General features: G+C 34.1%; 1 protein-coding gene across 13 annotated transcripts in view; it reads left to right on the forward strand.

The window, feature by feature from the left end:
* Positions 1 to 17,541, forward strand: part of TRDN (triadin) — a 367,278-nt gene that overhangs the window by 307,488 nt on the left and 42,249 nt on the right. For all 13 annotated transcript variants that reach the window (XR_009005184.1, XM_057527820.1, XM_057527823.1 and 10 more), the window contains one exon: positions 1,286 to 1,324. Coding sequence is in view for 12 of the 13 variants with exons in the window: in XM_057527820.1 (XP_057383803.1) it covers positions 1,286 to 1,324 (39 nt within the window). In the remaining variant the exon portion in view is untranslated. The remainder of the gene's footprint in view (positions 1 to 1,285; positions 1,325 to 17,541) is intronic.

Raw genomic sequence — 17,541 nt, forward strand, 5'->3', positions numbered from 1 at the left:
AGGCACAACTCTTGCCCTATGGAACTTAAAATCGAAAGGGGATACAGACAATAAACAAAATTAATTAAAAATAGTATAACAAAATTTTATACCACATTAAGGCACATAGAAAATATTAAAATAGTGTATGTCCTACCCGGTTAAGTGAATGTGTCAACTAAAAAGAGAGAAATATGTGCCAGGGAGTGTGGAAGTGCAACAATATAGTGCTGATATCACTTTTTACAGGATGTGCATTCAAGTGGTACAGGAAGTAAGGTGTGAATGGCTATGGAATTCTGTATTACATAAAATTCTGCAGTTAAGCAAATGAGCTTTATAAAAACTTGTAACTCTAGGAAATAGACTCCATTAGGCTAAGACCCAAATAAAGCTGGTTAGCACTACCCCTGACACAAAGTCTGTACTCAGTAATATCCCAACCAAAAGCTCAGTTTTTCTGCTGTTTGAAGGGAGGGAAAATTGTAATGTACCAGAACCCTTCTATTAATCAAAACAAGACTTTATGCCGAGAGAGGAGAACTATGAGGTCAAGGCAAAATTGTTTAAATAAGAGAAAGGACTGGGGAGCATGAAAATATCAGTTATTGCAGTTGTTGGGGTAGTGTCATGAGTATTACTTGGATAGCTCAAAAAACTATGTATTTATCCTGTACTGATATTAAGTTAGAATGCAGAGTTTCTAGACAAAAGCCATTGTCCTAGGAAATAAGAAAGCACAATACTTTATTTTAATGTGTTTATACTATTATACTGAAGTTAATCCAATTTAATTTATTTTATAAAATTAATAACAAATACTACTAAAAACAATAATTATACCAGTTTGAAATGATTAAATTAACCACCAGGTGGAGCTCCATGAATTCAACGTATGTAGTCAGAAGTAGAAAATTGCTTAAATTCGTCAAATTAGGAAAAATTACAACACATTTTTTTTCTGAACCGTTTTGGCTAATTTCCTTATTTGCAATGCTTAGAGAATTTATGAATGATAAGAAATGGGCTCTTATTAAAGACAAAATGCCAAATTACTTGATTAGTATAAAACTTTTTAGCAAACTGGAATTTAAACCAATGTCCTTTGCTTAAGTTACTTTATAGTTTACTACAAATACATATTCCATTGTGTAGTGATAAAAGTATGTAACTATAATTGAAACTGAGAAGAAATGAGAAAAATCTATTAAACCTGCCTATTATTCCATTTAGTACGGATTTTTTTAAATGCTTATTTTTTCCAATTTGTTTGTTTGTGTGTGTGTATGTGTTTGTCTCACCCCAGAACCTGAAATTAAAAAACATGAAAAGATGTCCAAAGCAGGTAAGGACACTTTGTAAGATTTACATATAAGTATATATTCTGTTTATAATGAACAAGGCCGGTGTTACAATCAGGCTGTGTAAGGCCTTGAAATGCTGAAAACATTGAAAAAATACTCGTGTACCGCAAATATTTTAATTGTAATAAGCCATACACAAAAGTATGCTAAAATTAATATAACTTCTGTTTTCTGTTAGCAAATTTCGGATACGTTTGTCAAAGCATTGGAACTGTTAACATATGCTGCTCCTTATTTATCTACTGGGCAATTGAACATTGTTTACAAAGTGCTAAGGGGACAATTTCAGTTCAGAGAATTTAGCCAGATAGTGACAAATGTCTAAATCTTATTCTTATAATTGGTTGAACCTTATGGAATCACCTGTACTCGAACATCTTTTACCTCAAAAACAGTAGTTTCATACAGTTCAACATAACAGATTCAACTATTTTCTTTCCCGCTAATTAAATATCCAAATACTCTTTGGAGGCGTAATGGGATACTTTTACAAGAGACTTCCTGCAAACAGGTTCTTCGAGAAAGGAAGACAAGAGATTAGCTGGTCACTTTTAAGACAGGTGTTAAAAGTTAGAAGAAGAAACATCATAGAATAAAGTGCAGGAAAAAAAAAAGACTAAAATTCCCGAGGAAAACTCCAATTAATTACAGTCTTTCTAGGGCTAACCCTATACCAAATATTTTATATCTATATGAAGATATTTACATGTCTGTATCTACATACGCAAAAGAAGGTTATATCTATATCTCTCCCTATAGTGAAAGTGATACTATGTACATGCAGACATTCATATCGTTGGTGTTAAAATATTTTCACGTACTAATTTTTACAAATTTTAACCTACATTTAAGTAATTCTTGCTTCACCCTTCTGTGTATAGGTTAAATATTAACCTAAATTATTGTCACTTCTACGAAAAGTATTGTCAACATATAAAAAGGGATTGTTTAAGTGTTTTTGTATTTTTAGTGAATGAAATAACTTTAAGTGACTTTATAAAATCTGAAAGTATGCATTCTCTGGAAGATAAATGGAAAAATCAACAATTTTAATCAGTAAGAAAAATGCATGATAAAGACAAAATGATACATTGAGTCTTAACATCAAAAGTTATAACTGAACTTTAGATATATCTGAAGAAAAGGAAAAGCTATGTATATAAATTACTTTACTGCTGTTAGCACCCTTACTGGGGTCAGCGAAAAATCGCTGGCCAGATAAACGGTGCATGATGTCACCCCTTCCTGTAAGCATAGCATTGTATTTTATGCTTTATTTTACTTTTGGTATATAATGGAAAATAGTAATATATGCACTATAAATTTCCTAGTATTGGTTGACATTAAATAATTATGCCTATTTTTATGTTATATTTATTTTTCTCTTCCTAAAAGGAAAGAGAAATCAGCACTAAGGGCTATTTTATTATAAAATATAATCAATTAACAATTTATTGACAACATATATTATGCTAATATCACTGCCATATGTCAAGAATTGTGCTTGGTGATACAAAGTTTAGAAATAAGTGATAAGATATTGTTTTCATCCCAAGAGAAGATGATCAAGGACATAGACATGAACTATTGAAAGATGGCTACCAGATAATTAGTTACATTTGTGAAGAGTGCTCTAGGAGTCTAGAGAGAGGGGACATTCCTGTAGTCTGTGTCAATCAGTGAAAACTTCAGGGAGATGATGGATCAAGCTGGGATTTTAGGAATATGCAAGAGCGTCTGAGGCAGGAAGGTGATTATAAAGCATGGCGGAAGTCGGCTTTATAGTAGAAAAACATGAATTTGACTCTCTTGGCCACTTGCTAGGGGTGTGACCTAAATTACTTAACGTTTCTGAGTTTTAATTTTTTTGTCTATTGAATACTCACTTGGTAGGGTTGTCATAAGAAATCCAGTTGATGTTTGCCATTTGGTTCAGATTCAATAAAAGGGAGCTCTATTTAGGAGTTAGCCCGGAGGCAGGGATGAGCATGGCATAAGCAGGAGACAGTGAGGGGAGGATCAAGGACCAAAGGAGATTCCAGGGGCTACATGAGGAACAGAAAATGGCAGGACTGCAGCAATGACGTCTGGCCTTATGAGTAAAAGATTACTTTTATAGTAATCTAAGTGTTATAAAGGTGGGAGAAATTGATAGGGAGAGGTACAGAGAGGCAGCATTAAGGAACTGAATTCTGTTTACTTTAAATATTATTTATAGCCATGACTAATATTCTGTGTGGAATTATAAGGAATTAAGTTTTTTAAATATCACAGGACCTAGCAACCCATTGAAAAATACTAATAGCATCTTGTTATATACCCTTTCAGTTATATGAATACATACAATCACAATCATACTCTCTGTACTGTGGTATCACTGCTTTTGTAATTGTCAAGCTGTTTCACAGGAAAAGGCTAGAAATGATGACATTAGCTATATATGACTCCAAGGTCTCAAGCACGAAAAGATGAAGAAGGTGATGAAATGTAGAAGTTGCAAAGGAAATGCAGGTGGGGTGGACAGAGGTGTCCTAGAGACACTAGGAAATAGGGAATATTCACTCTGAATCCTCACATAAGGTTTTGTACCTATGAGCTTAGAGGTTTAGAGTTAGAAGCCAAAGGAGAAAAGGATTTCTTCAATAAACAGGAATGTAGAGAGAAAAGAGAAGGGAATGAAAGGCAGCTTCTTGGAAAAGTAAAAGAACTGGTAAAAAGGAAAGTGTGTTACCTGAGAGATCAAGACACACAGTGCATCAGTATCCCAAAGCCCGGACACTTTCAAGAAAAAGTCAAAAAATCAGCAGTCTCAATGTCTCAGGAAAGTCAAGGGGCATGATGACTGAGAAACAGCCATTATATTTGACAAAAATCTGTTATTTTGTGACCAAGTGGAGAGCATTTTTAGTAAAGTGGTGGAAGTAGAAAGAAGCTTAGAGGAATTAATAAGGGAATTTATCAATAATAAGTGGACGCAGAACAGCAACTACTTTTTTCAGGAGTTTGCTGTTAAAAGGAGACAAAATACTATATTCCAGCAGGTGGAATCAATGAACTAGGTTTGTTGTTTCCATGTTTATGATAAGGTGGAGCATTCCAGGGAGAGGAGGAGCATGAAATCCAGAGGGAGATATTAATTTGGAGAGAACGGCCCCAGATATGACAAGTGTTGGGATACACACTATAGGTGGAGGACGTTAGCTTAATTATGAGGAAGAAAAAAATCCCCCCCCGAGCTTTGAAAAAATAATGAAAGGATGGATTAAATTAAAGCTGAGTGTACATGAAGACACTTCTGGTGAGCAATCTTTTCTCCTAAAATCTCTTCTGCAAAGGTGACCACTAACATGTCTGTTGCCAAACCCAGGGGATAGTTTTCTTGCTTCATATTACTGACCTCTAGATAATATCTGACCATGTTCGTCATCTCTTACTCCTCAAAAAAAAAAATCTTTCTCTTTGACAGAAACAAACATTTAACTCACAGAGTTAAAAATAAAACAACAACAAAAGATGACTACAATTTTAAAAACTGAAGCAACATTGTAGCAATTATTTATTTTTGACATGGCATATTATTGGCCTCTAAATTCTTTGTTTTTTACCCCCTAATGAAAACGATGGCAAACAGGGCATGCATTTCATTAGGTAATTGGAGAATAGCTAAGTGTTCTTTTCGGGAAGCAATGGACATTAATTAAAAGTAGTAATGTAATTAAAACCAAAAAAGACTTGCATAAGCAATAATTTACTTTTCTTATTTATCAAGAAAATTTATATTCATAAACAAAATCTTCAGAGTTCTGTAACTGCATTTCTAACTACCTCATCAAAATCTTCACATCGTTAATCTGCCTGGACATCACTTTGTTTTAAAATTGAACTCAATATCCCTTAACATTCTCTTTTCCTTTTGTTTCTTATCTCAAAAAATGGAACTCATGACTCAGAATTCAGTTACACTGACTTAAACATCTGAGTCATTTACAGCTTTCCCTTTTCTTTCAGAACCCAACATCCAAGTAAGTACTAAGTTACATGTTTCCCAAATTTGGTCTCTCCTTTTTTTCTCTCCCGATAAGACCCTAGTTCTAGTTCTCATCATCTCTTGCCTGAATAAATATACAAACCCATGACTTAATCATCTTGTTTCCATCTCCTCTTCAAAGATCTACCAGAAGCCTATGCTAGTTACATTTTCTAAATGGGTACGTGTAGGGGCACAGTGTTAGGTTCATTGCCACTGCATTATACTGCCCCCAGCGTATTTCTTCATGTGGCTTCCATTTATCTAATCCACCACCACAAAGACATTTTAAAAAGATCACCAATTCTGTGGATTTTCGTCTATTCAGTGACTTTTCAATATTTTCCTTTCATGTCAGGTCCATATCAAAAACATCTTACCTGTTTAACTTCCCTCCATTCTTGTCAACTAACTTTCCCACCCACCCCCTTGTCTCTGTCTTTAAACACACAACATGAGTTATCCAGCCTTGGTCTGTTTGCATATGTTTTCCTCTAGCATATCATGTGATAGCAATGTTTGTTGAATGGGTTTCTTCTAACTTTGCGTCTCAGCTCCTGTATTATCTCTGCTGTGAGCTGTGCAGCCTTTTCCTTCTCAGAGGAGACAGAAAATCACTCAAAAGCCACCATAGCCACAGCAGATCAACAAAATTATCCTCATAGAACGGGAGGTGTTGGTTAATGATTATTTTAAAAAACCTATTTTTGACATGTCTTGGATTTGCAGTATAACACATGCAGAGATAGTTTTTTAAATGTAAAAGACCAACAGAGGCAGGATGGTTTAGAAAGAGGAACTCTAGGACAATAGGTATGGAGTGATTTACAACAAATCACTTAAGTTCTGAGTCCTTCATTCTTTACCTATGAAATAGAGTTCCCATCAACAATGTATTCCATGCTAATCTAACAGACTTATTGTGAAATCACGTGATATAATGTATGTGAAAGTGCCTTCAAGAGCTATGAAAGCAGAAAAAAATAAAAGGCTATCATCCATATCCTTGCTATTCCAAGGGTGGTCCACAAAACAACATCAGCATCACCTGGTTGCTTGTTAGATACGTAGACTCTTAGGTCCCATTAATAACTGCTGAATAAGAATTTGGATTTTTACCAAGACTCCAAAGTCATTAGTATGCACATTAAAATTTGAGAAAGAAAATTATAGAATTCATAGACATCTAAGATTGCCCTTATCTCCAGGGAAGAAAAATATATCAAGCTTCTCTCTATACATTTAGCTAATGCAAAGTGTACATGTGTTTTTGAATGGTTGCTTTCTAACTAGAAGCAAGGTCCTCACAATAACTAAGCACTGGTTGACATTGTCCATCCACTATCTCATTTGGGTGATTTCTGAACTTTGTTCATCCATGAAATGACTGAGGAATCAACCCTTCCTTTCTCACGACACAGCACAGGCAAACAGGCACTGCTTGTACCTGTGTGTTCATTTGAGCTTAAAAGGAATAAATACACGTATTTTGCTTGAAGTACCTGTATGTCAAGGGTAAACTGTCTTTTTATTTTACCAGCTGGCTAAGATATTGATACAACAGGTGAATGACTTAGTGAAAGAAAACAGGATGCCCTTACACCTATCAGTCATCAAAGTATCTCTGGCCTATATCTTGTAAAGAACTTAGTTCCAATTGGTTACTCTATTTAATTTACGTCTATCATAGTATAAAATAAATACAGTTCAATATCTATTTAAAATTTACCATAGTGATCCTGCAAGAGAAATACGTATTAACCTTATTAACTGGATCTTAATAGATAATAGAGAGAATTTACATTCTCTCTTTCTCTCCCTCCCTCCTCTCTCTCTCTCCCTACTTCTCTCTCACACACACACGCATACGTGTTCGTGTGTGCGCGCACACACACACACACAATACTTTATGTACATCTTTAAGTTAACCAGAAAGCATTGGATATTTGAATATGCAGGGCTCCTATAAATTGTAGAGATAATTAAATCTCAGTTTCATTAACTAAACTAAGTTATAGTAGGATCAATGGCTAAGTTTAGTTTAATAAGTATTTATAGAATTTCTACCATGCATTAAATATTTTGCTAGGTTTTAAACTCTCAAGAAATATATTTTATCTAGGCAGAGATCAGTAAATAAAGAGCTAATACTAGCAAAAAAAGGAATAAGTAATTAAAATCAAACAAACAAGAAAAAGTTGTTCAGAGTGAATTCTGTAAACAGAGGAAAGTTTTATTTTTCCAGCCTATTGGTTCAGAGAAAAGTTCCCAAAGGAGAGAATATAAGAGTAGTCTCAAAGTATGGGTAAAGATTAGCCAGGTGAAGAAAGCCTGGGGAGGATATTGCAGACAAGAGAGAGTAGCACAAGCCTCAGCTAGAGGAGGGAAGCAGTGAGGAACATTGAGAGCCACCAGCATTTCACCTTCACTTCAGCAAAAGGTCTGCGTGGAGGACAGGAGTAGGTGAGGCTTGAGAGGAACAGCTGTGTCCCGAGTAAGGGTTGTGTCCTTCTTCCTAAGGGAAATTGGGAACAACTACCAAAGTTTAAGCAAAATGAGATACAACTTAAATTAGAATTTCAAATTGCTCAGTCTGGCTAATTACAGAGACTGAAGATAAAGAGGATGTCAATAGTTTCAGGATATCTGTTGGGGGCAGGAGACTATTGCACTGATACCTCTAGAGTTATTAGATTTTCATAGAGCACTGGTAGGAAGGAAAAGAAGAGAGCTATTATAGAAGTATTTAGGAAGTAAAATTGCCATACTATGGAAAAGGGGGTGGAGTGGAGAAAAATTCAGGATAACTCCCAGGTTTCCGTCTTGGGATAGTGTGTGGACAGTAATGTCATTTTCTGTGATTGGAATTTTCAAGAGAAGTGCAGATTTAGCAAAAGGAAGCTATATGTGTTATGTAAAGTTTTGACATATTTATTATACACATTTTTGTTGAGCAGTTATTATATTATAGGGGATATTGAAACGGAGCAGGACCCTATGGTCCTGGCCCCCCCATGTCCTCAGCCTGCCTTTTGTCTGTGGAAAAACTTTAGCCAAAGAATAAGTTTAATTAGAGAAGTGAGAAAATGCAGAAACAAAGGAGAACAGTCAAAGGAGACCAAATAATAACAGTTTAATCATTAAGCAAAGTCAAGGACCTTTAGTTCCTCCTTAAGGGCTATAGATAATATTCTGAGCCATATCCTCTGAGCTGTCTTGTAGATACTGAAACCCCACCAGGTGGAAGAAGTTAACTACATGATGGCCAGGCTGTAGCCATGACATAAGCTGCCACAATTCCAAGAACTGGCCTCAAAGAAATGGGAACAAACCCTGGAACTAAAGACTAACTGTACTTAAAACAACCAAGATGACGCCAATCAGACCACCACATTACTGATTGCAAGATGGCTGTCAGAACTGACTGTGCTGTTCTGCTCCCTCCCTCCGCTAATACAACCCTGAAACTCCCCTTTAAAAGCCCCTGTCCCCTGAACAGCAATCGGGAGTTGGTTCTAGGACAGGAGAGTCCACCCTCTCCCCCAGTTGCCAGCCTCCGAAATAAAGCAAGCTTTTCCTTTCCTACCAACAATTGCCTCTCGAGAATTGGCTCTCGAATGGCAAGCAGCCAGACCTGGGTTCGGTAACAATTTGGTAAGTGCAGACATCCATTGGTAAACACAGTCAAGTTCCTGTCCTCCTAGAACTTATAATCTAATGGGGGTAGAGGTGCGGGAGAGACATGTCGAATTAGAGGTACCTGTGGGATGTGCATTGAAGTGTGTTTACCAGGCAGCTGGGGAGAAAACACAGTAGTTAATTTGGAAGTTTCCAGCAAAGACGTGCTGGCTTAAATGATGAGAGTTATTGACATCTACCAAGGGGAGCGTGATGGGGAGAAGGAGCAAGGACTGAGGAAGCAACCAGGAAGGACACTGATATGTACAGAGTGGATGGAGTGGGAGAGGGAGACTCTGAAGGAGTTAAAAAAAAAAGAGAGAGGAGAATTCTCTTAGAAGCTCGAGACACTGTCTCAGAAACCAGGGAGGAAAGAATTTCAAGGAGGAGGAAACTGTCAAAATGTCAAACATAGCAGAAATTTGCAGTAAGATAAAGACTGAAAAGTATTCTTTGGAATATATAATATGGAGTCACTGACGATCTTATGAGCAATTTTGGTGGAGCTCAATGGGTGGAAAACCAAATTACTATATTTTGAGGCCTTTGGTTGGAAGTCAGAAATTGGGGCTAGAAAATATACATTGTATACTTTGTATACATTGTAGACTATTAGTTTAAAATCTTGTCTGAAAAAGGGAAAAGAGAGTGCATTTAGTTAGGAAAACAGCTGGGCAGAGTAAAAAGAATGGGAGCTGTGACATCAGGGAAACTAGTTTAAATGGTTCCTAATCTATCAAACAGAGATTTCACAGCTACTGTCTTTACAACTTTACAGGGTTACAGTATCTATAAAAGCAATAATACATGGAAAAATGCTAAAAACTAAGGCATACACTAATTCCATTGTTAAACATCTGAGAGATAAGGGAATTTATGTTCATAACACCTAAAGGATTTCATTTTGTTTAATTACCATGGAGATCAAAGAATTTCCTTTTCAATATAGATCTCTCATTTGTTATTTAAGTTTACTTGTGTAATATTTCCCTACTTGTGTAATAATACCACTTTTAATTTTAAAACCTTGAACTAAATCCTTCTGCCTTTAAAAACCATATAATTTTATACAGTTCAGCTAAGAGTAAAAATCAATAACTTTATTGTTATAGAGTTTTTCTTTCTAACTGTAAAGGGAGAAGTGTTCCTGCAGTATAAATTATTTCTTACACTTGTATTTTGCAAAGTGTTTTGCATAGAAGACTAGCCATAATTATTGATACATGAAAGAGTTTTGAGGTTAAATAAGTCTGGGAAAACCTCTTGGAGTTCATCATAGATATGAACACATTATGAAAATCTGATAGTAAAAAACCTGCTGAACGTTTTTTCACCCAATGTTTCTCATATTTATTCAACCATGGTATCTTTTCTGTAATATAATAGTGGTGTTCAGCTGAACACACTTTGAAAAATGATGTCTTACACATTTACTTACTTAAAAGATTGGGGAAGCAATAGAGCAAAGATGATAGAATTTTTTAAATTAATGGCAACATATATTTAAAAAAAGAAGAAAAACTAAATAAGAAAGACTGGAAGCAATGTTTGATTGTATTGCAATTAGAACGATGAAGATATGCTAACATGAATAATAAATTTATGCCCAGGCATTGCTATCTCAAAATTTCCTTTTATTTTTTTTCCCATAAACAAGAAGACAAAAAATTCTACTGTAAATTCTTGGGGGAGGAAGCAATCATTCTCTTTTGGGATAAAAAATTTATTAAAATTATGCTGACATGGAAAATTGAGTAATTGCTAGCAAGTGGCATTGGTGTTAAATACTTCATAAGTATCCCTACAGATAGCCATGTAAATGCAGTAGGTCAACCATTGTTTCTATTATAAACTAGGGTTTGCTGATTAGTCACTAGGTATGTGTCATTATAATATGCTGAGAAGGATCATTACCACAAAGAAACGTACAATAAATCAAGAAAATTGAAATAATTTTTACTATGTAAGTCCAAGGGCATTTATTGAATGCCAACTAATCCAAATCCTGGAAAATGAAAAAACTAACTAATATTGGTGGAGCAATTAATCAATTAATCAAGAAGATTTATTCACATACATACATAATTTGATCTCATAAAATCTTGTGATTTAGGTTTCATTATTTTGCCCAAGTTACAGGCAAGGAAGCTGAAATAAAGATGAACTGAATTCCCAGGTTACAAAATTCATAGGTGGGATGACCTAGCTTCTTTCAACATATCAGTGACCACACTCGTATACTCAACTTGATTTCTAAGGCAGTGAGCAAATGACTTACAATGTCACAAGTTGTCCTCTTTGACTTCAAGGTAACATAAAATATAGTGTACCTTCCTTTTGCCAACGTATTGCGGATATAGTTTACTGCCAAATTTAGAACCTCAAATATAATATTATCATTCTATTCTCAGAAAAATATAAATAGAGATGATGGGGGAAGTGGTGGAAAAAAAATGTTGGAGTGGTGATATACCTATTTTGAACTGAATTGATTATCTAAGTAATCCTTAGATAAATCTGGATGATACTAATAACAAATCAGGGCAGTAGACCATATGTTCCTTAGGGCAGGATTTTTGTTGGTTTATTTCATTCTTACTTGTGCCTAAAATAGTTCCTAGCACATAGTAAGAGCTCAGTAAATGTTTTTGAACGAACAAATGTAGTAAGAGTTTAGTTATTCAGTCAAATGGACCTGGAAGCCTGTCTAATAATTTGTTAAAATGAGAAATTGAGCTCATGAGGGTTACTATAAATGTTAAAGTATTCTATTTAAAATGCTTAGTCTGGTTCTGGGCACAAAATAAACTTTTAGTGTGTTAGCTATAAATTATGCTAATAGGTTCATGAGACAATTTTTCAGAATTAAAATTTGGTACAGTTTTTCAAAATCTGAAAGAGATGAAATCATTGGCTTTCATTTAAGCAATTTTTATTTTGTGGAAAAAATTTTATTTTGTGGAAAAAAGATACAACTCTTTTCCTGCTTGACCTTTGAATGTGGACCACTTCTGTACTAAAATCTTCGCTTTTTATTTATAATAATAACTTGAGTACTGTAGCCTTAAGTTTTTCTGGTGAAATGTATCTTCTAGAGATGAAATATTTCTTAGCCAATTCAATCAATCAAGCACAGTCCCATTAGTAGCTTCTGAATCAACCTGTGATAGGTACAATTTTTCTCAGCTGGCTTAAAGGAGAGATGCATGGTCTGTGAATCCTAGGAAAGTCCTCTCTATCAAGAGAAAAAGGAAGAATAACGATAGCTTCATTTAAAATTACTAAACACTACTTATGCATGAGTGTAAACAAAGAGCCAATAATTAGATATTTCATCTCCTTTAGATATTTCTTCAATGGTATGCATTTTAGACTCCTTCAAAAGACATAATTTTTAGTTTTTAGGTTTTTTTCAGAAAGATTTTCTTCTTTCTGTAATTTATGGGAATAAAAAATGCTTTTTTTTTGCCCTTTATATAAAATTGTCAATGAAAATTCTCCTTCCCAATTTCAACCCACTCTAAAAACTAATTGAGGAAGAGCTTTCAGTGTGGCAAAAGCAATTCACTAACCAAGACTTTATTACTTGCCATAGAGGAAGTTGATGATCTGATTCTTCTAAAATAAAAAAACAACACAAAACACAGCTCCAGAGCTTTTTAGACACTTGCCTTTAAGAAGACAGCTCTATTAGAATGGTTTCTGTCTCCAGGCTAATTTGTGAGTTACTCTGACATTACAAAATTTACAAAAATTCAGTTTTCCCCCATGTTAATATATTGCTTACTTTATATCTTTTGTGCTATTCTAAAATATAGCTTTATATTAGCTGTATTAATTATAATTAATTAATTATAGCTTTATTAATTACTTGAACCTATTCTCAATCTCCTTTTTTCTTTCTTCTATGAATAAACATGCTCTTATACTATTTGTAACACTCAATATATCGTACAGTTTTAAAAACAATGCTCTTAGCTAATTTTTGTTTTGTTTTTTGATTTAGTAGATTAACACAGTGATATTTATATATAGAAATATTTCTCAAGCCAGTGATGAAATGTTCCACACTTGTGGGATGCTTAAAAGTGGGTGTATATTTAATAACTGAATCATATTCCAGAGGAAAATATTTCAGATCTCTCTTGTGGACAAACATCAGGAATCTTCTCTTTTCTTTCATATGCTGTTCAAATTTAGCTCCCAATGACACAAAACATCTTAAGAAAGGAAAATGAGACTGTTTATGTGGGTGTAGTAGAAATGAAAGGAAATAATAGTAACTACTATCTCTTCTATTCTCACATCCCTGATTTCAGAACAGAGTATTCTAGAGCTCCGGAACTGAGATTAATGTGACCAATACCTAACATGGCAAAAATAATGGTTCCTTTGGGGTCATGCCTCCCTACTTTAAAGAGGCCTATCCGATCTCAGACATTTTACTGTGCTCTCCTCCTCACAAACCCTCCACCACTAAATCGTGCCCTAATCAAAGCCCTGACCTTTAAACTAAGGATTGAGCCTCACTGAGCCTACATCATATTGGGGGCTCATTTCTTATTGTCTCATTTTTTCCTAAGACCCACTTAAAGGATCAGGATGTGATGGAGAGGTGTTTAGGGTAATATAGTAAATCTTAGTAATTAAAACATGCTTGTGCCTGGTGGTGCTAATCAATTTAAAATGCTCTCCAATGCATTTTATATTCCAGGCCAAAACTACACAATAGTCACAGCTAAACATAGTATAATTTTCTCCTTTTCTTAGATGAAATGATCACCACATTAATAAGAAATCCCACGCACAGACTTTCCCATGTTTTATTTTCATGTATCCCAAAGCAAGGTGATCACAATACAATTGTGAAAAATATCCTCTGTAGAGAAAAAATGGAAGATTTCTGTTGATAATATGTTTTATTGAAGGGTCACAGAGTTAAAAGAACTCTCTCTTTTTTGCAACCCCTTCCCAAATATTTTAGCAGCATCTTCGATGGGTCATCAGTGAGAATGTATTTAGTGTATGCATTACTCAAGAGAGCAACCCTCCATTGATACAGAGTTATCACTTGTTCATTATTATTGACTATGTGTGGAGAATGAACAAGTGCAAAGGATACTAAGGTGATAGTGGCAGTCCCTGCCTAGTGAACTTAACAATTTATTTGGGGAAGGCAAATGAGTAAATAATTACAGAGTATTGCAAATAATTACAATATACAGGGATAATAATTTACATTGGATAGGGAGAGTACAGATTAGGGGCATTTAACCCATCATGGAAAGAGGTCAAGAAAATCTTCGTGAGAGAGACAACGGCTGAGCTGTCTTAATAAATGAGTGTGGTATGGTGAAAGGTGATAAGAAGGGGGAAAGGACATCAGGTGAGAAAGGAAACTGGAGGGTGAAAATGATATATTTGAGGCTATAATGGAGGCAGAAACTGAGGAGGAAATGAACAAATGGAAGTACACTCAAGGTATACTTAGGAAATGGAATGAACAGGACTCTGAATAGGGGTGGCAAAGCATGGAGAAGAATGTTGGATGACTTCTAGCCTCCTGGTTGGAAATGTAGGTGGAAGGTAGTACCATTTACCAAGATAGGGTACTTGGTTACAGGAGAGAATAATAGATCATGATTCAATTTTGAATTTATTAAGTTTGAATTTCCTGTGGTATATACATTTTTCTTTAGAAAGTTAGGTGGATCAAGAGTGGAATGAGCCCATTTATCTCTTTATAGTCTTCTCCAACTTTTCAAAGGATATATGTCATATCTGGAATTGATATAATTTTCTATGCCCTTTGAAAGAGATGAACGTAGCATGGCATTTCAACCAAATCTAATTTCTATGACTGTCACCAGAATTAAACTCGTCCATAATAATTCAGTCTCAATTAATAGGTAAGCCTTATAGACTAAATATTCTTGGGAGAGTGAAGTGCTTAGCATGTACTAAATGCTGAGTCAACACTTGCTGAATGAATGATTGAATAATTGAATAATTACGGTGTGATATCAGCACTATATTAAGTTCGATATTTAAAAAAGACTTCAAAGTAATGTTTCTGATTAACCTCCTCTATCTTTCTACTGCTTCTCGCTTAACTTCCTTTAATCTCTTATACATTTGCTGCTAAACAGTTTCATCAGCATCACTTTAATCCTTTTTGAGCATCAAGAAGTAGGACCCAAAGGGTCCCTCACCACACAGTTGAGGCAAAATACGATAGCTGTCTGGGAGGCATTGTGAGAACAGAATGGTCAAAGCTAGGATGCTTGAATAACTAAAAAGATTCCATAGAAATTTATTGTTAGTACAGCCTCAAGAAATTTAACAAAATAACTGGTGCCTAGAAAACTTAGCACAATGCAAAGCCAATGAGGCTGAAAAAAATCATTTCTGTATATAAATTTCACTGGGTTCATGTAACCAGGAAGCTGCATAACCACCGTAGACCCTGAAGAACTTTCCAAACACTATCTCAATATACTGCCAAAGTATTGCTGCTTTTAAATTTAAAGGATGCCATGAACAATATTTTTTACTTCTTATCTTTCAGACTGCATTTCTCTCTATTATAATATGAAGTAAATTTCTTCCAGAAATTTAGTTCCAATTGTTAGAGGCAATTCTTGCTTACCAAATGGTTTCTAGAAGACTAAAAGCTAATTTTCAAAGCCTTAATTATATTTTATTTCCCTGATTTCCAGCACTACATAAATAATGCTAATTCTCACATAAGTTTTCATTGTCTCTAACTATATATTTGTGAACATTAGATAAATAATAATATATAATTGTTTCAACCAATAACTTTATACAGTACATTGCCTCTATAGGAAAAAGAACTTTTTTTTTTACTCAAATTCATATACAAATCAGGAAAGATTACCGTTTAGAGTTTTATAACGTATTTTATATATTTAACATTTATACTTTTCCATTTTAATTTTGATAATTAAAAGGTTAGAAAACTTCATGAAACATGTAGCTGAGTAATAATGGCTTCTAGTAAAATGTGGTATGATCTTTGAACTGATGCAGGCATTCCATAAAAGTCCTTATAATATTTCCTTGCTTCCTCCAAATGGATTGCTTATTCAATATGTATGGCACAAAGTTTAGATATTAATCTCCAAGTCAATTTAAAAGGTAAAGTGCCTGTTAGGTAGTTCTTTTGGCTAAGATATACATCTACAACAGAGCCATCTTCTGCTCTGTACTAAATATCTGTGTAAAGAAATATATCTGAAACAGACTCACAGGTCTTAAAAACAAAGTTTGTTAATCTGCCTTAGACCTAAAAATGTGCTTCCACAGCAGAAAATCTATCGGGAATTGAGTAAACAGACTTACTAAAGAGCAATAAAACTAAGAGGAATTAACGCTGCAACATTTCAGGTTGATTATCTACACTGTGTCTCCCTTTTAAATGACTTACTATTTAGATTTAAATTAATATTTAGTGTAAATACATTATTTTGGATCTGGATGAGATCTTAAAAATCACGTAATCTAACTTCTTACATTTATTTTCATTTTGGAAGAGGAGAACAAAACAAGTTAAATGGCCATGTCAAGGTTCCACAGTAAATGAGTGTCTGAATGAGAATTTGACCCAACACTTACTTAAGATATTTTTATCTACTGCTTGTTGCAGTGTGCTATGAAATAAGTAGTTTCTGATTGTATAGGTCAAAATTTTATTAATTTTGTCTGATGTTAGTTTCAAAATTCCTTAATATATATAGATGTAGATAGGCTATTTATTCTTTTATGTATATAATTTTAAAGTGCTATGATTTTTATCATTCATGTGTCTAATATTTTAGAATATTTTGGCTCTTAATTTTTTTCCTTTTACTTTTTTTTATTTGTTGACTATGACCATTTATTCTTTTAAGTCTATGCATTGTAAGGGTAGAAATGGGAAATACTGCATTGACATTTTGTTTTAATACAATTCAAAATATTTAGAAAATACAGGAAGTACAAAAGCTATAATAGAAACAGAAAAAACTAAAATCTCCATAAGTAAAATGAACAAATATATTTATGTATGTATATACTTATTATATTGCTACTTACTATTGAAATGTATTCTGTGAATGTGGAGCCAATTATCACTTCCATGAGAACATCAATGTTACAATGATTTGGTTTCCTTTGTAAAAATAAAATATTCTTGTGTTATATAAATTAGATTTCACATCACATACTTTACAGATCTCAGTCACAAACATCTGAATATACTATTACTGTCATCTATATTGAAAAGTTGACACCCTATAATCAACATAAGCATGTTCTGTTTTTAGCTTTATCCATTTATGTCTCAGTAGATTGAAGGCTTTCTCTGATTTTAATTAAGCCATATTTGCTGAAATATGACATACGCGATTAGATGGAACTCAGAATTGTAAAAAATAACCATAGTTTTTTGTTAAATGAATGCTGTTAACAAATGTCATGGTTATCAAACAG

Source organism: Balaenoptera acutorostrata, chromosome 14 (genome assembly GCF_949987535.1).
Source record: "Balaenoptera acutorostrata chromosome 14, mBalAcu1.1, whole genome shotgun sequence".
NCBI lineage: Eukaryota > Metazoa > Chordata > Mammalia > Artiodactyla > Balaenopteridae > Balaenoptera > Balaenoptera acutorostrata.